This window comes from Cimex lectularius, unplaced genomic scaffold, assembly GCF_000648675.2.
Source record: "Cimex lectularius strain Harlan isolate CLEC.00 unplaced genomic scaffold, Clec_2.1 scaffold125, whole genome shotgun sequence".
NCBI lineage: Eukaryota > Metazoa > Arthropoda > Insecta > Hemiptera > Cimicidae > Cimex > Cimex lectularius.
In genome coordinates, this window is record NW_019392662.1 from 623,125 (window position 1) to 646,596 (window position 23,472).

The window sequence follows — 23,472 nt, forward strand, 5'->3', positions numbered from 1 at the left end:
AAACTTTGCACGAATACACCTGTTATAAATACAATTGGATTTTAAATCGAAAATCAAGTATAACGTACCACGAAAATTGAAAGAAGAACTCTATCTATTTATATATTTTGGTAATACGATTCTAAAGGATGTTGCCAAATGAAATCAGACCTGGCTGTGATTGTGCCTGCAAACGCCCCCTGTTATAGTACACGTAAATCTATTACTCCCAACAGAGGGGGCCATTTCCTGTAAAATTGTAATCCCTTCGTGAGGTGGATAATCCCCACCGTTACTGCTTTTTAAGCCGTGATGGAAATCCTTGTAAAGAATTTTGTATAGTTTCCAATACCAGTTATCGGCAAAGCATAAATTATGGAAATATTTATATAATGAGGAAAAATGCAATTAAATAAATTGGTTAATTCCAAAAATATACAACTTTTAACAGACTATATAGTTATGGTTACAGAAATCCTTAGCATGCAATATTTTTCGTCATAATCGTTCAAATTTGTACCGCTAAATATGAAATTACACTGGGCCTTCGCAGGTATAAAAATGTAAAATCGCATTGATCAATGTACCCCTTTTATTGAAAAAATTGTACCAGGGATCGTCATATGGATTCGTATTGCTCGGATGTTTAAGGTTTCATATTCTTTTCCTTCAATTCACTCGCTTTCTTTTAATCTCTTTGATATGCAGTGTTTTTTTTTTCTTAAAGAAAACATTTTCGGAGATTTCAAATTTACCTCTTTGAGGAAAATGTTAAATTCCAATCTTGTTAAAGCATGGCTTTTATCGTAAGATTCAACTTCAATTTTAAACGTGTACTTTTTATTATTACATTGTTGTTACGATTTGTTTTTCTTAATTTTTTATTAGAACGGACTCTTAAGATGTTTTAAAACATACTTTTAAAATTTCATAAAACTCACTAGTTTTCGTGGTTCGCTTGACCAATTAATATTTATCAATTAATTAATCAATTAAAAATGGCAAAAAGGAGGGAAAATTCAAAAGGTGGGGTTCAGATGGGAAGTTAGTGTCCGAGTGGATCGAGGTCACGATAGCTCAAGTGGTAGAGCAGCAGCGTATCCAGCCGAAGATCGTAGGTTCGAATCCCGCTCGTGACACTGACTTTTTTATCTAACTAAAAAACATTAACTAATTGATAGATTTTATAAAACGTTATATTCGCACAATGTGTAAATTGAAAATTTAGTGCTCAAAATCATTGCTGTTTTAGTAACTAGTAGTAGTAGTATAGTAGTAGTCCTTTAACACTTCACGAAAAAAATTAACAAGAAACAAAACATCTAAAATCTTATTTAGATATATAATATAATATACTTATAACTTATTTATAAACGAATTGCAAAATAATTGTTGTGCATTTGTCAAAAACACATTTAGTATAACTTTCGAACCTTTTGTCAGATCAAAGTAGATTAAAAAAAACAGTACTATATTAAAATTATTAAAACGTAAAGTCACGTAGGTACGTTATTTATAATTTAGGAAGTCACGTTAGCTCAAGTGGTAAGAGCAGCTGTGTATTGAGCCGAAGGTCGTGGGTTCGAATCCCGCTCGTGACGCTAACATTTTCATTTCAACCAAGACCTTAATTAATTAATTGAAACAAGTAAACATAATGGATTAAAATTATTCAAATAATGAAGAAAAACAGATTTGATACCAGAATAATAATTATTTTCCTCTCCTCTCGATGGTTGAGGCACAATCTGTGAAACATACCAACTTTTTTTATCCTCCTTCTTGTTTTTCTCCTCTTTATCCCTCATCATTGCATATACAGGGTGGTCAGCTCGTCGCGTTAAAAAAAATCGTTGACCTCACGTTTTTATCTCAATCCGTTCAAAAGTTACGATTTTTTAAAATGTTTATTTAAGAAAACCATGCTTCTTTACATAAAACTTGAAATTTCTCCTCTCTAACGTACTTTTCCCAACGTCTGACGCCAATTTGACATTTAGCACCGAATTTCCATTTGTATTAATTCACTTTTATTGTATAAACTGACAGTCCAATTACGAAATAACTTGGAAATAACTGTAAGAATTTTGTTATGTTAAAATGTGTTAATTTTGATTACGAAAGAGAGTTTGGTTCATTCATTCATTATATATTTTGTAAGTAGATTGGAAATTTTTAAAACAAAATTGGACTAATCGAAAAGGAAATAAGAAGCTAAATCTACAAATGGAATCAAAAGATAGGAAATGTTACGTTGGAATGGATAAAATTGATGATGGTCATATTACATTAATTATGTAATTATAAAAGATAATTTATTATTATTTTCCGTAGTTTTTCACAGGTCACTTATTCGGCATGTCCCATTCAAATTATTACAATTGACTTATCCCCTGCCTTATTTCAAAACATTACTTGGCTAGAAACTTTTTAAGTTTGGCGCGGATTAACTAGACCTAGACGGTTTTGAGGTGGAGGGTGCTGAGTTGGATATCTTCACGGGTCATAAAGCATTAATCAGCATGACTAATTAGCAAGATATGTAAGCCGTTTACGCCCGGTTCCCTGTAAGGATCTATTGCTTTTCGATATCTCGTTTTCGAAGAGATCCAATGGACATCCATGCCTAACAATATCTCTGCTAAACTAAAAATAATTTTATTAATTAACAAAAATTAACTGGTATTATTTAGGTACGTTTAATGGGAAAAGTTTATTTAATCAGTTATGTTAATCCAGTCCTGGAGGAAATACTAAATCACCATTTAAATTTAAAATTTTAAAACATTTTTTAAAAGCACACGTGATTAAATTTAGAACTAAAACAAATGATTCTTCAGAAAGACTACCGTAGAGACTATCTCGTGATTAATGTTCCAATTGTAATTTTATTTATTTAAACAAATTAATCGTGCACCTTACCTTTAAATTTATATATTTAAGTTTAAATAAGCATACGTGTATAGTTTAGATGATCGTCCAGACCATGGTTTCATAAACGTTTGCTAATAAGTTCACTTGTTTCCGTGGTCCACTTGACCAACTAATATCTTTCAATTAATTAAGGTTTTTAGTTGATATAAAAAATCAGTGTCACGAGGGAATTCGAACCCACGATCTTCGGCTAGATACGCCGCTGTTCTTACCACTTGAGCTGTCGTGACCTCGATCCACTCGGACACTAACTTCCTATCTCAACCCCACCTTTTGAATTTCCCTCCTTTTTGCCGAATTTAATGATTTAAAATGAAGTATACTTCACTAAAGCTCTCCGTGGGCATTTCATTTGTCGTCGAGAATCCAATCCGATTACACGACATTTGAAAAAAATGGTAAAAAGAAGGGAAAATTCAAAAGGTGGGGTTGAGATAGGAAGTTAGTATCCGAGTGGATCGAGGTCACGACAGCTCAAGTGGTAGAGCAGCGGCGTATCTAGCCGAAGATCGTGGTTTCGAATCCCGCTCGAGACAATGACTTTTTTATCTCAACTAAAAACTGTAATTAATTGAAAGATATTGATTGGTCAAGCAGACCACGAAAACTAGTGAATTGAAGTATTTTTAAAAGATTAAATTCACTAATTTCGTGGTCCGCTTGACCAATTAATATATTACAATTAATTAAGGTTTTTAGTTGAGATAGAAAAGTCAGTTACCAGATACGCCGCTGTTCTTACCACTTGAGCTGTCGTGACCTCGATCCACTCGGACACTAACTTCCCATCTCAACCCCCACCTTTTCAATTTTCCCTCCGAGTGGATCGAAGTCACGATAGCTCAAGTGGTAGAGCAGCGATCTAGCCGAAGATCGTGGGTTCGAATCCTGCTCGTTACAATGACTTTCTTGTGCTTATAGGTGAATTAAAACTTTTCTTAACAAATATGGTGAAGAAATTATTTGAGTTGTTGAGGAACAAGAGGCTAAATAATGTTTTTAGGACTTGGTTTGGAATTTGAAAAATCACTTTACAGGAAAACGATTGAGTTTAGATTAGTACTTCAATTTAGTCAAACTTTAACTTACATTTTTGTAATAATCATAAATATAATATATGGAAATGTGATTTTCCTAAAGTTAAAAGTTCGTAATTCGAACGTGTAAATAACAATAATAATGACGTTGTTGAACCGCTTTGGTATATCAAGGGAAGATTGCTAATGACTCAGAGACGAAGGATCCTCCTTGCCAGGTTGAGAATATGCCATTCACAGTTGACATATTGGCACCTAATTTTTACCATAAGTCACTAAAAGGAAGAAGGTCATGCTTTCATATATGAAATAACCGAGAAGAGTTTTGTGAGAATTCCTATTTGAGGTCTGCTTAGTTTGTCCGTTCCCGATTATTTTGGTATGCCTGTTTGCTCGGGTTTGCTGTCAGAAGTAGGCACTTTGCCATCTTCAGTGGTGATTTTAGTTGAAGACCGGCACCTCTGGTGAAGGCGAAAAACGCTAGTACAAACCAGCGGGAATACGCATACCAAAATGATCGGAAACGGTCAAACCACAGATATGAGAATTTTTTTACGTACACAATAACGAGCTTGTGAGTTTGACCCGTTTTTTTCGTTTTACGCCGCTGCTCTTACCACTTGAGCTATCGTGACTTTTCGGTCCACTAACAGTTCTCCATTAGTGAATGATTCCGAGAATCAAATCCTGATTACACGACATTTGAAAAATGGCAAAAAAGGAGAAAATTCGAATGGTTGCAGGTCGGAATGGCGATTTGGTGTCCGAGCGGATAGAAGTCACGACAGCTCAATTGGTAAGAACAGCGGCGTATTGAGCCGAAGGTCATGGGTTCGAATCCCGCTCGTGACACTAACTTTTTCATTTCAACCAAGACCTTGCAAAAAAGAATAATTCTACGTTATGTTTTTGTTATTGCTTGCTTTGTATTTGAAGATGGATGGCAGTTTTTCTACATCTTTGCACAACCTATAAATAACGTCATCGTTGAATTTACTATGTTGGTATTTTTCAGATTCCAATGACTAGTTTGAAGCCTAAGATTTTTTGGGTTTTACCCAGTCTAGCTGTATGGATGTATTTTAAGTGTTCTTCCTATGAATTTACTATGTCTGGAACCTAAAGATGGAGGAGTGTATGTTTGATCCTGTTATCCCGACTATTGTTTTTGGGGCTAAAATTGGATTTGCTGATAGGCTGATCTGGCCAGTTTGTCGGCTTGTCCCAAAATTCCTACCCGCCTTGTCAAACATAATGTTGGGTAATGTTTTCTAAGGGTTTAGGAAGTTTTGGATACGTTCGACTGTTTGGATGTAATATTTTTACTTACTAACGTTTAATGACTCGTCTGTCTGGTCTTATAAGAATGTTTTTGTCAGTATAACATTATTTAATATTTTATAAGAAATAATCTTCAGAAAGTTCCGTCAATGGTTTTAGAGCTGCATTTTTCTCCTCTTTTCTTCTTCCTCTTTGTAGTCTGTTAAAACTTTATAGGATGTTTTCTGTGTCTTATTCAATTCCCATGTCCAAGAATGGGTGTCTGAATATATTTGTTATTTTTGCATACCCGAAATGGAGGACTAAACCCTTCCAATTTATTTTGTCTGAACTCGGCAAAAACGTTTCTTACTTTCTTCTTGTACATATGTTTCCAAGGGGGTAGGGTTAATATTTTTTCAGGCTGCTAATGGATTGTTGTCATTATGAGGAAAAACGGATGGCAGAATATTAAGTTCTCCACGGGCCGTTTGTTTTTTTACATACATTGTATTTTACATATTTTGCGGGTAGAGTGAGCGTGGATTATTGAACTAATGGTATGTACGTAAAAATGGACGTATCAATTTACCGTTTAGAGACAATGAGTGGCAGGTATGTCTAACAAACAAGGGCAAAACGGTCATTAGTAGCAATTCGCACAGTACCAATGAAAAATTTAAATTCTATAATAATATATCGAGTAAAATTTTGAAATTTAATGATAAAGTAAATTAACATCTGTTTCAGCTGCATACATTTTGGCTTTGTGACATGGTAGAGTTATTATCTTATAAACATACGTTATCCCAGGATTATAGATGGTGATCCCATTGATCATTAATCACTGATCATATCCATCAATTAAAATGTTAATGAATAATCAATTATCATTATGGAACTACTAATACATTCGAAATTAGCATGTTCGCTGGTGTTTTAACCAGTGTGCGATTTCGTTAAACCTTTTTAAGGCTTGAATGTGCATATAAAAGAAGTGGCCACAAAAGAATCAGGAAGAAAGGAACAAGTTAGATTGAGAAAGAAAGGATAAAAAAATAATTAAAGAAGGATAAAATTCAATTTCATCAAAATATCTTTCGAGACACTTTTAAACCGGATTTTTTCTTATATTTGTCGTTAAAAAGAAATCGCTTTATTTATAATCCAAAAAGCAATCATAAGACCTGGTTCAAAGCCTACGCATAACCTTCCTGAAACGTTAAGACGAATAACTGAAAAACTACAATTTATTTTGAAAATTATTAGTATTACACACAAATTTAATCCTAGTTAAATTATAACCTCATTAAATTCACTATTTTTCGTGGTCCGCTTGACCAATTAATCATATTCAATTAATTAGGGTTTTAAGTTGAGGTGATCGAAGTCACAATAGCTCAAGTGGTAGAGTAGCGACATATCAAGCCGAAGGTCGTGGGTTCGAATCCCGCTCGTGACTCTGACTTTTTTATCTCAACTTAAAACCTTAATTAAATGAATGTGATTAATTGTTCAAGCGGACCACGGAAAATAATGAATTTAATGAAATTAAATGAAGTACACTTCACTAAAGCTCTCCGTGGCCATTTCATTTGTCGCCGAGAATCAAATAGATTACACGACATTTGAAAAATGGCAAAATGGAGGGAAAATTCAAAAGGTAGATTTGATATGGGAAGTTAGTGCCCGAGGTGATCGAAGTCACGATGGCTCAAGTGGTAGAGTAGCGGCGTATCAAGCCGAAGGTCGTGGGTTCGAATCCGGCTCGTGACACTGACTTTTTTACCTCAACTTAAAACCTTAATTAATTGAATTAAATTATAACGTCGGTGGGTCGGATCGGCAGAAAAGCTCCAAGAGCATAGACCATAGGTTGCAGTCGGAGGGCCTGAATTCTGAAAGAATTAAATAGATAAACAATTAATTCCACATTAATATGCAAAATATACATTTTTTACAAAAGTAGATTTATTTGTTACAAAAGTTTTCTTTGGTAATTTTTAATACATTTAACCGTATAATAGAACAAAAAGCCACAAATTAGGAGAGGAACAGATAATAACAATACAGACTTTATTGCACCGCATCGGCAGAGGTCTCGAGTATTAAAAGCACTATCGTGGCCCACGGAGGACCCTGTCTCGTAGAAGAAGGGTCATCCGCACCCGTCTACAGATAGGCCATACGAGGTTCACTTACTTTTAGACCAAAACTCGCGTATGTGTCCGGCATGCAGAGAAAAGTTTTCAATGCGCCCCACCTACGGGAGGAAATCCTTGGCTCCTTTTAGAGAGCGCACAGGAATATTACTCGTTATGAGAATTCTGCTTGAGCACGGGATGTTCATTTCATTGTATATAATGATAGTTTTGTTTCCCGACCTTGTGTTGAGAGTGAATGTATTTATTAGCGTGAATGTGTAGTGTGGAGGGACGATGGCGGAATATTGAGTTCCGTAATCCCTCAATTAATTTAGTTAGATAAATCGCGTAAATGAACATTATCGAGTAATCTTCTACCCTGAGTGAATGGTATATAAATCAGAAAGAATGTTTTGAAGGGAGAGCGAGAGTATGAATGCGTTTGGTTTTAGGAACTGATTGCGATGGAGGCTGAAACGTCTTAGCTGACGGTAGTCGTAGCCCTTGGTGACCAATCTCGGCATCTGGTAGATAAGACGTATGACCCCGGACTGCCAACACAGCATAATTTATCGTATATCACAAGAGGCTCAACCCTGTACATGTGTTGAGCTTATATAAGCTTACAGAGTTGAAGTTTTATAATTCCAAATCCAAAGATCATTACGAATTAAAGACATACTCGACGTCCACGACCGTCAGAGAGTAATAAGTTGATTATAAACTATTTTTATATATATTTTCGTTGTGGTTTAAAAAAAGACGAAGAAGATAAGACAATTTTCCGCTGGTTTCTGCCTTCCTAGTCGTCTTATATCAAAACACAGCCAACGATAAAGTTATTTTTCGTTGTTTCCACAATCTTTTTTTAGTTTTCCCATTTTTCTTCATTCTGTTGAATGTTTGCTCACCATTTGTTTTGGTTCGTTGATTTGGCATATTTGGATTTGGCCGTACCCCAAGATCCGCTACTCATGTCTTTCACGAATTTCCTCTTTTGCCTTCTTTTCTTCTATTATTTTCTTGAAATTTTATTTATTCGGAAAATCCGACTAATTCTTTTAGCGATTAATTATCAAGTCCCAGGTCTAAGCTCTCGATAGTTTCTTTTCCTTGTCATTTCTTCGGACACGCATGACTCCTTAAAAGTGAATATAATTGTTTAACAGTTTTGCGCTTTTTGTAATGTTGCTAATAATATCCTCCTTAAGAGATCAATAATTTGCAATCGTACAAAAAGAACAGAAAAAGCTATTTGTGAGAAAACAAAGTTCACCTTGTAATAAACATAATCCTTTGATGTAAATCGTTTTGCCTGTTGAAAAGCGACAGTCTTTTTATTATCAAACATTAAATTATTTTTCCGAGGGAAAATCCGTTCGATGTAAGTCTCGATAAGGGTAAATGAATAATCAGCGTACGATGAGCTAAAAACGCAAGGTTGAAAGGGACGACAGTTTACAAGGACTTAACGAGGCTGAGAGGGCACTTCTCTAGAAAAATATCACCGCTGATCAACGTTGAAAAAGACCGGCAAAAAATAACAGATTGTTGGGACAAATTATTCGCGCGATGTCCCTCGGTGACGGCACACTGGGCGGGCGTATTTTCGTCCTGTGGGACCGCTCTCACGTCGACAAACGACGAAAGGTCAACTTTATGTGTTCTGTTGACCTTTTATTCAAGGGGAAAAAAGGAGTTAAATTTAGACGGCTTAGCTCGTTCAATTAAACATGTGTAAACATAGGAATAAGCCGGGTCTTTCTTTCAATTTTTATCCTCCGTTTATCCAAACAGGGGAGATTTGGTAGAATTTAATTTTTAACTTTTTCTAACATGAGCAGGTAAATGAGATATAAAAATAATTAAAATTCTTTTCTAATTATTAATTAATTCAGGTAGAGTCTCTATATCAATACGTTTTATCTTCAACTTATTTATGCAAACATACTTCAACATATGTTTAGTATTTAGTGACTGTTAATTAATGATTATTTGGGAATCGTGAGATGCGGTCTTGTGTGATGTAGGCTTAATAAAACATTTTCTTTCTAATGCCAACGTTTCGATCTTTCTTTAGATCATCTTCAGGGCTCAAAGTGTGTGTTTGCTGTGTAGATGCGTCACGGTCGTGGGTCGTGTTGCGAGTGTACACGTAATACATCTACACAGAAAAGACACATTTTGATCCCTGAAGATGATCTAAATAAAGATCGAAACCCATTTTATTTACCCTTCCGAGTATAACTTTACTAACAGCTCACCGTGGCCACTTCATAAGTAGCAGAGAATCGAATCCTGATTACACGACATTTGAAAAATAGCGAAAATGAGGGAAAATTCGAAAGGTTGTAGGTTGAGATGGGGATTTGGTGTCCGAGTTGATCAAATCGACAGCTCAAATGGTAGAGCAGCGGCGTATTTAGTAGAAGGTCGTGGGTTCGAATCTCGCTCGTGACACTGACTTTTTATCTCAATTAATACCTTACATAAAGATTAATTAATTGAAAGAAGTTATTTGGTCGATCGGACCACGAAATATAATGCATATAATTAATAATTTGAACAGACTCATCCAAAACATTTTTTTTAGGCTGGCATTTATTGCATAGCTAAATCATGTCTGAGAACAACACAATGACTGCTGCAAAAAAAAAAAACTTTTCTAATTTTATTTTTTACTGACTTTTCCATTTCAGCCAAAAACCTTTCATAAACAGGTTAACATTAAAATTTTTTCACGATCAGTTATAATTTTAAATAAACAAAAAAATCTGTCTGTAAGGCCATAAATAACGTTAGATTGTAAAACTATGTTTTCTTTTATACTGATTTTCTTTCTTTGTACAACCGCAGACCACTGTTTTCGTTTTTATAATTTTATTTAAAAAAAGTAAAGTAACAACTCTTCATCTCAACATACAAACTTTCGAATTTTCCCTCTTTTTGCCATTTTTGAATAGTGGGTGTCCGAGTGAATCGAAGTCTCCACAGCTCAAGTGGTTAGAGCAGTGTCGTATTGAGCCGAAGGTCGTGGGTTCGAATCCTGCTCGTGATACTAACTTCTTCCTTTCAACCAAAAACCTTATATAAACAGGTTAACATTAAAATTTGTTCACGATCAGTTATAATTTTAAATAAACAAAAAATCTGTCTGTAAGGCCATAAATAACGTTAGTTTGTAAAAATATTTTTTTTTCATGCTAATTTTCTTTTTGTTGTATAACTGCAGACCACTGTTTTCGTTTTTAAAATTTTGTTAAAAATAAGTAAAAGTAATAACTCCCCATCTCAACATACAAACTTTCGAATTTTCCATCTTTTTGTCATTTTTGAATAGTGGGTGTCCGAGTGAATCGAAGTCTCGACAGCTCAAGTGGTTAGAGCAGCGGCGTATTGAGGCGAAGGTCGTGCGTTCGAATCACGCTCATGACATTAACTTTTTCCTTTCAACCAAAACCTTACATAAAAAAATTAATTAATTGAAAAAAGTTCGACACGTTGGCACAATAAAGAAACTGTTGTTCTAAACAAACTTCACACAAGACGATCTCCAAATAATCTTCAACATGTATTTAAACATTTTTAATGATTAAGTACGTTCTGTATATGTGGGATTTTTACATCTGACTTTTACTGTAAATAATTCTTCTGACAAAGACTTTTTCAATTCTGCATTTCTTTAATTTTACCTAATGTATATTGACTGAGCATGACTCTTTTATAGAGAGAACGAAAACAAAAAGTCATATGAAATGTCAAACGCGTGTATGAAAATAATAATACAACGGCAGATTATTCTCTGACTTGTATATGAGAGATCGTTCTTACTCGGTTAACAATAGCCCATACGAGTTTGACATATTGGACATAATTTTTAAGGCATAGCCATAGAGGCAATGATGTATTGCCTGTAATAGTTGTCATGTTTTGTCATGTAGAGAGTGTGTGGGCGAGGGGGACATTGTTCTTCTATTCCCCCTATTTTGTAGGCTCGTATATAGAAGTTAATAATGTTTGTTTGATCGTACTGTTAAAAAAGTATTTGCTTTTGAGAATACAGCATCGAGATTCTCAGTAACCTGTCTCTTTTTTTAAAGAAAATCGTATGCTATGTCTTGTCCTGTATACATTGTGTTAAATTCCTTGTCCGATTGAATGAATTCTGCATAATTAAATCACACGTGTGGTCGATGATAAAATATGAGCGAACCGACACTTTAGGTTAGTTACTTATTTTGTTGTTTGATTGTGAATCTGGGTCATGTTTCGGATATTTCTTTCTTTCTTCGCCCTTCTTATCCTCTTGACTGACCACTGATGATGGTCGAAACTCTCAGACTAAACTTATTGGAAACAAACGAACTGTATTGGTTTGAGTTGATTACTAACATAATAATGGTGTCTCTTAATCTCTTTAAAGATAGTTCTTACTCACAGTTTTTTGTTTTCAACTATCCGGATTTCTAATTTTAAAGCTCATCATCAGAATGAAGGAGTTACAAACACGTCTCTCGACATGAATTGTACCAGGGAACCCGTCGATCCACCAAAAACGCGATGTTCCAATGAGATTTTTATTTATTAATTTTTATCCTTTCTGTTAATAATTGTGGAGTAATAATATTTTGATCTTTCTTGAGGTCAGCTAAGGTTCTTTGGTCGGTTACGGGAAATTTTGGTCAGCCTATAATCATTGTTTTAGTTTCTCCAAAGCGATTCCGTTTTGGCATCTTACATGGTCAGTTTTATTTTCTTGTCTTATAGCTCTATCGGCCACCGAAGGTTGCAAAACTCAGTAACAACGTAATGTAGTTTCATCACCCCGGAGATCTAAACAAGATAGCTTTTTCTTACTTTCTTCTGGATGATGAAACAGCAGTTCGTAATCCGATGTTTTAGTCTGCCTATCATCGCTGACCAGGTTCCACCATCTTACGTAGTGGGTTTCTTGTCTCTCCCTTCTTATATCCCTGACCGACCTACGAAGATGGCGAATGGCCTAAACTCCTCTATCAGAACAAAATGATCAGAACCGAAGAAACTGCAGTTTTCCCCCTCATACTTCAAGGTAATCTCACAACTTAAAAACTATGTATAAATTGTGGTGAACGCTTGGTCGTTTCACTTCATAGTCAATTTGATCCCTCAGACACATTCCCACTTATGTTTGGTTTTCTTTGTTCACTCTACTTGCGTTCTTGACCAATAAGGCCAAATGTTGAAACGCGTCTGACCGCCAAAATACACGTTCATTCTCTTGAATACATAAAAAAATAATCTTACGCTAAATACAATGAGAAAATTGTAATAATTTTTTCTTGAGGTTGCGAGATAATCAATCTGTTGCTTGGACATTTTCGGCAATTTTGATCAGTCTGTCCGACCTATTTCGACCAATCCGTCCCTGATTACGGTTGTTTAGAGTTAAACCTAACTTCATTTGCTCGTTTCCAATCAAGCTGGACTCTGGTCTGTCTATTTTCGCTGTATTGGACTATCAGCCAAGTTTCCTCTTTTAACTACCGTGAGGAGCTTTGTTCACCTCGGATCGGAAACACTACAAGACTTTCAACCTGTAAGTTTAAAATTATTTGTTTGGTCCTTAAATAGTTTTATGATAATTTCTGTATAGTGTACTTTGTATATAGAGTGTATTTTGAGCTAATGGTATGAACGTAGGAAATGGACGACATTAAAAATCTATGAGATAATGAATGCCCTTTCAGTTTATAATTTGTTGAAATGACCTTAGTTGAGCCAAACTTTAGTGGGGACAGACTTACAGACAGTAGGTGACTCTCGCGGGAGACCAGCGGAAAGTCAAATCACAATGATAATTTATTTGTTTATATTACGGTTCGAGGATTCTTTCACATATTATCCAAATCACAAGGTATGAACAAATAAACTTAATCATAAGCAAAATTAATAATTATGAAAGGAAGAACAGACGTCAGTACTTCACGAGTCGTCATCTTAAATAGGACTAAGAAGTACTCATTGTCCAAAATGGGATTCTCAACTGTATTCGAGATACTTCGATTTTTAGGCCAACCTTTGAAAACTTTCCCGCTAAGTCCGTCGTATCTCATAAAATGTTAATCATGCTGTACATGTGATTATACCAACCCCATTGAAAATCTTCTAAGATTCATTTGTTTCGTATTGCAACCTTAAGCAAACAAAATACAAATTCATTTAAAAGATAAATTTTTACGAGTTTCAAAAGTCCTTGTTTAAAGTTTAAGTAAAATTTTCTTGTTTTTTTTTAATACCTAAAGATATGGACTTTACCCAAAAGTTGCACCAACTATTGAGCATTAAACATACGTACTTAATAAATTCATTAGAGTTCGTGGTCCGATTGACCGAATAACTTTTTTATTATCTTGTTGTATAATTGTATTAGTTGTATAGTGTCACGAGCGGGATTCGAACCCACGACCTTCGGCTAAATACGCCGCTGCTCTACCACTTGAGCTATCGTGACTTTGACCACTCGGACACCAACATCCCACCTCAACCTACCTTTCGAATTTTCCCTCCTTTTTGTCATTTTTCAAATGTCGTGTAATCTATTCACTTCTCGACGACAAATGAAATGCCCGCGGAGAGCTTTAATGAAGATATACTTAATTTTATTTATTAAATTCATTAGAGTTCGTGGTCCGATTGGCCGAATAACTTTTTTCATTTAATTAATCTCTATGTAAGGTATTGGCAGAGATAAAAAAGTCAGTGTCACGAGCGGAATTCGAACCCACGACTCTCGGCTAAATACGCCGCTGCTCTACCACTTGAGCTATCATGGGAAGTTGTCCGAGTGGATCGAATTCTCGATAGCTCAAGTGGTAGAGCAGCGGCGTATTTAGCCGAGGGTCGTGGGTTCGAATCCCACTACTGACACTGACTTTTTTATCTCAGCAAATACCTTACATAAAGATTAATATGTACCTAATTTTTAAAAGGCCACTTATGTACTTATGACCATTGTAAAATTAACGTTTCATTGCTAAAAAGTTGAATTTTCAGTTACAAAAAATTTGCATAAATAGCCATTAACATTTTGAAACTTGTAATTAAAAATATTAAAACAATGAAAGTAATAAAAATGATTACAAAACCGGCTTCTTGGTACAAAATTTAACATAAGACATAAACAAAAACCTTCTAAAAATAAACGATGTCAGGCTTGCACTTTTTAAGAAGGTGGACGTTTCAAAACATTTAATTCAATTTTTATAATTTTTTTCTTTTTCTGTTATAATTTTGAAAAACTGATAACGCGTAGGTTTTTCAATGCTCTTTCTATTGGTGTAATCAAATTAAATGAAGGTTTACAATTTTATGAAATACAGTGGACTTTATGATATAAAGTTGTGAAAGTTTGAAGTAACCTGGAAAATGAATTATCTTGAATACAGTTGAGACTTTGGACAGTAGGGACTTCATAGGACAATTTGACATGTAGGATAACCTCCTGAAGTATTGATTTCTGTTCACGGGAACACCCTTTAGAAGATACTACACTACAACTAACTGTTTTTTGTTTGTTTTTTAAATCAATACATTGATCGATTTTATTCACTTCTCTCATTATTCTAATTATCGAAGAATCAAATAGATAATTTATTTAATAAAAAAAGTTTAATTCTTTAATTAAATCCGTCGAAAAGAATGCCCGGCTGAACGGTCGATTGATACAAAAGATAATAGGTCAGAAATGCGTACAGTAAAACATTAAAGTTTAATGTTAGAAAACAAATTTATCTGTATTAAATATGCTCGTGATAAAAGAGCTGTTATCTGAAATACTTACTTTATCCCACAATTGTTCCTGTCGTTTTCATTGTTCATGATTCTCTGTTCATGCTCATTAATTGAAACTTGCTACTGTTTAAACGATAAATAGCCGGATTGTTTCAAAGTAATATAATAATAATTAAAAATTCCATTCTGTTCATTAATTAATGTATATAGGTGTAATATGTACAGAGATTCTTCGCGTTTCATCGGGTTGTTGTAAACATCAATAAACGGACGCTATGTTATAATTTTGAATTGAATACGAGAGAAAGGAAATTTCATTTATGTATTTAGTATTAGGCGAAATCGTAAACAAGGCGAACCAACCTTTCATTGGATTCCTACATAATGCAACTCAATAAAATTCAATAAGCTCATCTCACAATATCACTGTGGGAAGGGGAATTCATCGTTATTGGTCCCGTTGAGCTGCAGATAGGCCCTGGACGTCGTTGGGGTTTTTGCATTATTGAAATATTGAGCGGTTCTGATTATTCACCCCTTTCAGGAATTATTTCAATGACCTCCTTCACTGGATTATTCCGGGTGAAATTGCTGGAAAACATCTTGCGCCTCCTGCAACATCGATTAAATTTTGCCGATGAAATTTCATAACGCGTTGAAAACAGTTGCGTCGCAAATTTGTTAATTGGACGGTGAAAATCAATAAGCAATATTGATGAAATTAAATAAAACAAGCTTCGGGAATTTTTTTAAATATTTTGGATATTTTTGCAATAGCGGTGTGACAAAACAATTATATGTATTCGATCAGTGTAGACTTTATAGAAATTTCTTTCAATTAATTAAGGTTTTAGTTGAGATAAAAAAATCAGTGTCAAGAGCGAGATTCGAACCCACAATCTTCGGCTAGATACGCCGCTGCTCTACCACTTGAGCTATCGTGACCTCGATCCACTCGGACACTAATTTCCCATCTCAACCCCACCTTGAGAATTTTTCCTCCTTTTTCCCATTTTTCAAATGTCGTGTCATTTCATTTGTCGCCGAGAATCAAATAGATTACACGACATTTGAAAAATGGGAAAAAGAAGGAAAAATTCTCAAGGTGAAGCTGAGATGGGAAATTAGAGTCCGAGTGGAGAGCTTTAGGGAAGTGTACTTCATTTAATTTCATTAAATTCACTATTTTTCGTGGTCCGCTTGACCAATTAATCACATTCATTTCATTACGGTTTTAAGTTGAGATAAAAAAGTCAGAGTCACGAGCGGGATTCGAACCCACGACCTTCGGCTTGATATGTTGCTACGCTACCACTTGAGCTGTCGTGACTTCAGTACACTTCACTAAAGCTCTCCGTGGCCATTTCATTTGTCGCCGAGAATCCAATCCGATTACACGACATTTGAAAAATGGCAAAAAGGAGGGAAAATTCAAAAAGTGGGGTTGAGATGGGAAGTTGGTGCCCGAGGTGATCGAAGTCACGATACCTCAAGTGGTAGAGCAGCAGCGTATCTAGCCGAAGATCGTGGGTTCAAATCCCGCTCGTGACACTGACTTTTTTATCTCAACTAAAAACTTTAATTAATTGAAAGATAATTGGTCAAGCGGACCACGAAAACTAGTGAGTTTTGTACAGTGTTAGTTTGTTTGAACTTTTATTCTTTTTATATTGTCTGATGAGTTCTTGTTTTAAGTCTAGTGCGTGCATGTCAATTTAAGTATTTAACTTGCTTAGATAGACGAGGCCAAGGCTTTTTTCTCTAAAGATTAACTGATTGTAATTTGGGAGCGTTTGTCCTCGCTTAGTTTCACTTCACATCGTCCTCCATTCTTCGATAATCACTGTATGCTCACTAACTTCTCATAGTGTACGAGAGAATCGAAGTCACGATAGCTCAAGTGTTCGAGAAGCGGCGTATCTACCCGAAGGTTGTGGGTTCGAATCCCGCTCGTGACACTGACTTTTTTTATCTCAACTTTTTTATCACCTTAATTAATTGAAAGATATTAATTGGTCAAGCGGACTACGAAAACTAGTGAACTTTATAAGAATATTGAAGTGATGAAAGTGAAGAACAATAATAAACTCATAGTCGTTTGATTACTGAACAAAAATAGAAAAGTAGTTGGTCTTTATTTTATTTGTACCAGTAAATCAGTTTCAAAAAATAAACAGTTTGTTGATAGTTTCCACACAAAAATAAACCAACTGTAAGTAAACTGTTCAACCGATATAGGCCTTCTTTTTTTGGGCAAAAATATTTTTACAGTTGCTGCGAATTACGTCAAACGTATTAGATACTGTGTGTTCTACAATAACTTAATATATCAGAATACAAACTATTTTTTTTTTTCATGTTTACATACAATATTTTCAATGAAGTACTCAAAAAACAATGCTCCTTTTGTTTTGTGCAGAATCTGGACCGTTGACTATTGTAAGAAGGGGCGGCAACAGGAAAACGGGGGAAAAACACGAGACGGAGCGCATCCCGATCAACTCGGATGACGACTTGCTGGAACGACTCGACCACGATCCTGATCTCGCCATCACCTACGATTCACCTGATGCTTGTGAAAATGCTGCTTTACGGTGAGTTTAAACCCAAATTGCACATATGTGACGGTAATTTGTCTCTAACAAGTCATCTATTTATAAACCGATTAAAAGCGATACAGGATGGTTATAATTAAAACTAATAAACAAAAAGTGAGTGTAGTTTTGTCGTTTCGGTCTGGGAACTGGGAAACGATTAAATTACAGGATCCTCACCACGCAGACCCCACAAATATTATAAAAAAGTTGCTACTAAATGTTTCTTAAATTATATTGACATTTTAGTGAACAATATTGATTTTTCGTTGAATTTTAATGGGGTTTAATGCTTTTACTGCCTAAAAGTAAGTACCTACATCAGAGAGTAGACCTTGGTGGCCGCAATGGTTATACAATATTCAAAATTGCAATAAAACATCACCACGAGCAATTTAGCTTGATGTTACTATGTTTGTGTTTTAATAATAAGGGTTTTCACCCAACAGCTACACTCCAATAAAAAAAATCTATTTCTTTTCAGACGTCTAGAGGTATTGTTAGGAAGTGTGGAAGAAGTAGACTGAATGACGAGTGGATTTTTGTCGGTGGAAAGTGTGAAGTTCAATTTAAGATATCGGGTTCTTGCCGTCTTGAGCAGATAGTATTTTGAGTTCGGTGTGGATGTATGATGAATTGGCACTAGGTCACTTACTGGGTCCATCAACACAGGAGCCTTTTTGATGTTATACGCTGTTTGGTACTGTGGTTGATGGTCATTTACGGCTTAAAGCAGCAAGAAAACTGGGTATGGAAAGTATTCCTCCAAACATGAAACGTCATCTTCAGTGAGGAACTCAGTTCGGAGGATTCACGACGTTCTTCACTCAAGATGAAACATGTATGTGCAACCATTCTTCGCCGAAACGAGCCAAACAGACCAAAACCGGAACTGAAACGACCAAACAACCAAATTAGGTAGCAAATAAGTTAAGCTTTCCGTTGCTATGACCTATATTTTGATGAAATTGTTTTTCACCGATGCAGCCTATTGAAAACTTTTTTTTTTCGTTCTATACTGTCATAAAAATTTATATTATGAGCAATGTTAATGATAAAGAAATTGAGGTATTTGTTAGAATTGGTGGTGGGTTTACTAAACGCGGCAGATAGACTAAAAAGACAAAACAAAATTATTGGAAACGAGCAAAATACTAAATTGGTAAACTCTATGAAATTGTTTGGCCGTTTCCGATCAAATTTGGACTGGCTTTCTCAAGTGGTTCGGTTTATTGACTTGTCCCACCTTAATTAAAACCCTGACTAGACCTTTAATAAGACGAAATGCCTTCACTTGACACCCAAATTAAAACAGACAGGCCAGGATGATCAAACTTCTTGAGATCTACGGGCGATACGTTGGTTTCTTAATTTCCGATCATCCTGGACTGCCTACACTCGCTGGTTTGATTTGTCAGACCCTTTTCGGCATTTCGCTAGCTTTAGAAGTTGGTTTGTTGTGTTGCCACAACCTAATTACATGCGTGACCAGCCACTGAAGGTGGAAATACGCTGAAACTGTCTAAACTGCAAGGAAAGGAATAAATGGTGTCTGGTAAATGGTGATATAATATACTTATTAATACCAAAAAACACAACGGAAACGACCTAATTACTAAATTAACTTTTAAACCAATTCTGAAAAACATTTAGGTAGCAAAAAAGTGAAGGTTACCGTTCCAAGATCATATGACCTATGCTTTATAGAAATTAAAAACGATGCAGCCTAATAAAAACTTATTATCTATCCTAACATATAAGAAATAATATAAAATTTATTATGAATTACTGGATTGTTCAAGTTGTACTCATTAGTACTAACGTTGTTGTTTTAATATTTCCCTTTCTAGAAATTATTGTCTTGGAGAGGTTATTCCACAAGTGGTGACGAACCTCATGAAATAGTTTCATCCTTTCTGATCTCAGTGAACGGCCTGTCACCAATGGTCGGTCAAACATTTAAGCAAGTTAAGACGACAAAAAAAAACCTACAACGGAATATAGGCAGTCCAGGATGATCGGACACGACCAACATGGGATAACGCGTCCGACAGACCTAAACTGCAAGGATTAGGATGATTATTGATTGGTCACCAATATTTTGTCATAACATGCTTTTATCTCAACGGCGTCTAACAAGACCAAAAAGACAAAATGATCGAAAACGACCAAATTTATGAACGCGATGAAATATGTGTAGAGATTAGTGACCGTTAGTTGATTATTATTCAGATATCGTGAGATGCGGTCTGGTGTGATGTAGGTTTCAGAAAAACATTTTCTTTATCGTACCAACGTTTCGATCTTTATTCAGAACATCTTCAGGGCCTGGGATTTACAAACTATGTTTACATTTAACAAATACATTTAGGATGTGGAAAAGTGAATTTATACAATGCAAAAAATATTTTTTATTCAATCAAAGTATTTCTATATATATAAATTCACTTTTCCACATCTAAATGTATTTGTTAAATGTAAACATAGTTTGTAAATCCCAGGCCCTGAAGATGATCTCAATAAAGATCGAAACGTTGGCACGATAAAGAAAATGTTTTTCTGAAACCTACATCACACCAGACCGCATCTCACGATATCTGAATAATAGCGATGAAATAGTTTAGTCGTTTCCGATTATCTTGGAGTCCCAATTCGGTGGTGCCTTGTTTCACCCTTCTTATAACCCCGACCAGCCGCTGAATATGGCGAAGTGGTATGATCCGGCTTGGCTAAACTACAGATTTATCCTTTCGTTTAGTTTATAATACGCTGAGATGACCTAGTTGGAAGATATTTTATTTCGTAGAGATTATCATATTTGCCTATGTAAGATTTCTTCTTGAGGTTCTGTTTGTTCGTTTCCGCTGTTTTAGTCCATCATTTCGTCCATAGTTTTGGCATTTCGCAATATTCAGTGATTTAAGTACTAGCGACAGGACAACAAACTCACTTAGTTAAAGACTGTTCAAGATGACCCGGAAAATAGGTAAAATTTATACTTTGGTTCTTATCGTCCTACTCCGCCTACCCTTTCTAGTTTGATTTGTCATTCGCATTTCGGCGTTTCAGTGGTCGGTCAGAGTATAAGCTGGGTGAGGCAAGAAAGGAACTGAGGATGGCGAATTGCCGAAACGCTTTTACCGATAATTTAATACGGATCGGCCAAACTACAAAATGTTATATTTATATACTGAAATTTCCGATTGCTTGTATAATTATGGGTTTATAAACACAAAACAAACAATGCTGAAAACTGAAACTCTAATATAACAGAAAAGACCTGTTGATTGTCGAATATTTTTCAAGAAGACATCTTACTGATTTTTTAATTTTTGTATAATCTAAATGTATTTATGATATTTAAATCTCACTAGTTATGTTGATGTGTTTCAGCTTGCGGGGACTGTTGGGACAGATACAAAAAGGTGAAATTTCAGCGGAAACTCTCCAAAAACACATCCTCTTCGCTGCCAAAGTTTTAGAGGCGATTTTTATCGATGAGAACAAGTAAGCTGTGTTGCAAATAATCTTTAAATATTTCAGAAATGTTTAATTAAGGGAATTTATTTAAAAAAAAGATGTTTTCTCTCTTCCCTGAATAACTTATTTTTACTCCATTCTTTCAATAAGTGTCGCACAGTTTCTGCCCTCTTCAGCTTGTCACAAAAATAATTGTTTTTTTTATATTTATTTTACAATACTCTATTATGACTCTTCATTTAATCGTGTTCTCTTTACTCTTCATATTTGTCAATTATTTATAAATGTAATGTTCATCATTTTTGTCCAGGTTTCCCATGCTAACGAACTTTGTTTTATAAAATACCAATTCAATCCGTTTTTTTTCTCTTCTATTCTTTGTTCTTGGATGTGTTCCATTTTTACAGTGATTGTCTAATTTTTTCTTCTTCAGCAGTGGATCGACTGCGCGAGGCTGTGCGAGTCTGTAGGAATAAGGTTTATTCCATCTTGCGAAGATTTTAATCCAGTTAAAAATTCTTTTCAATTAAAAACATTCACTTTCCTCTGTTTATATTTCTCCCTTTCAATTCAGCCAGATGCTCCTCTTTGTTGTTTTGATGAAATATGTAAATTAACAACTATCAAAAATATGTCTGGAGAATAATTATTCATTTATTACAGAGGTTGTCTTATCGTTTAAATAGAGGTTTAAAATTGCTACTTTTTTATGTTTGTTGCGTTTTCAAATTCTAAGCATTTATCAATTCTGATAGTAAATATGTGTATATTACTTCAATATACGAAGTATGCAAATTTTTGATGATGCCTCCTTTAAAGATTAATACCGATTTTGGCTACCTCATATTGCCTTTGTTATTGGAGTATTGAGTAAGGTTTAATTTCGTTTTCTCTCTCCTCCTTGCAAAACTTTCCAAACGTGACCATTTCGGTCACGGAACTCGGTAATGTATCGGTAATAATTCGGATATTGAAATTTTCGAACGTGCTTTTATGTTCAAAAGCGCATTTCAATCAAACTGTGGTAAACGCTAAGTGAAAACCAGTTATTGAGGTTAAATGACCGAGTCAAACGGCAAAAGTTTTGTACTTGAAATTATCAAGCTTCTTGTGTTACTATAAAAGAATGTTAATTCACGGAAATACTATTTTAGCTTCGGCTAACCTTAAAACTGGTTTTCAGTTTGCGCATTTTTTTTTAAATTAAAAGAAAAAGAGAAAAGTTACCGAGGAAAATGGGAAGGTTTCAAGATAAGGAATCAATATGGCGAGAAGGTTCAATGTTTAAAAGTTTATTAAAAAAAAAAAAAAGCGAAAAAAGAAGAAGGCGGAGCTGTGAAAGTGGTGAGATGTGTGTAATGAAAAGGTGGGATTGTGTATAGGGGCCGAGGTGCAAATCAAGGCAACGATGAGCCCGAAGAGGAGAAGAGGTGTTCAAAGGAGGCAGAGGACAAACAGTTGGCGCCCAAACTGCACACCCACCAGCGTCGTCTGAGAGCTCCGGTTTGGGCCTCAAGGTCTAGACAATAGCCTCATACTTCCATCCAACAGCTAAACCTCTTCCTTGGACCTGTCCCGACGTCTGTCAATATCCAACCAGCACAAGTAGTAGCAAGAAGAAAGTCTTTAGGTCACACTTTGTCGTAACCAAGCCTAACTCTATTACGTACTTTCTTTATAGTTTCCTTTATTATTTCCTTTTACAATTATTTATGTTACTTATTTGATTTTGTCTAGATTCGGCTCACTAATCAGTTCATATTTTTATCGATAGTTTTCATACTAATAGCGTTTTGTTGATTAAGGATTTTATAACACCAGCGTTAGGACTGTAGAACGATAGCGTTATAGAATTTACACAAATATTTTTCATACATTAAACTGGGATTCATCGTCCCGCTTTCACGAACGAAAAAGGTGATCATGAAAGCAAAGCACGTCTCCACATTATTGATCCTAAGGATTTCTATAATTGAAATAAAATCTGGTCTCATAGGTCTAGGAAATTGAAACATTAATATTTGATAAATTTAACGTATTTACGATAAATCGCATAATTTTGGATATTTATCTTTTAAAAATTTACAATTATTATTCAGAAATTTTGGTTAGAAGCAGACCATCGAAAACATCATTATAAAATGTTTAAAATGTTTCGTGTAATTATTAGAAATTAGGGGAAACAATAGGAAAATATTTATAGCTTCGCTGTGTAGGTAAAATAATATACAAGTCAATTATATACATGGTTGATGACGTTTGTTACTAGAA

At 35.0% G+C, this 23,472-nt stretch overlaps 1 protein-coding gene across 4 annotated transcripts in view; it reads left to right on the forward strand.

Moving 5' to 3' along the window:
* LOC106668763 (calcium/calmodulin-dependent 3',5'-cyclic nucleotide phosphodiesterase 1-like) overlaps positions 1-23,472 on the forward strand; it is a 157,339-nt gene that overhangs the window by 112,784 nt on the left and 21,083 nt on the right. For 3 of the 4 annotated variants that reach the window (XM_014397819.2, XM_014397821.2, XM_014397822.2), the window contains 3 exons: positions 17,547-17,721; positions 21,115-21,228; positions 22,584-22,718. In XM_014397819.2, the coding sequence (XP_014253305.1) occupies positions 17,547-17,721; positions 21,115-21,228; positions 22,584-22,718 (424 nt within the window). The remainder of the gene's footprint in view (positions 1-17,546; positions 17,722-21,114; positions 21,229-22,583; positions 22,719-23,472) is intronic. The other variant, XM_014397820.2, reaches the window with a different exon arrangement.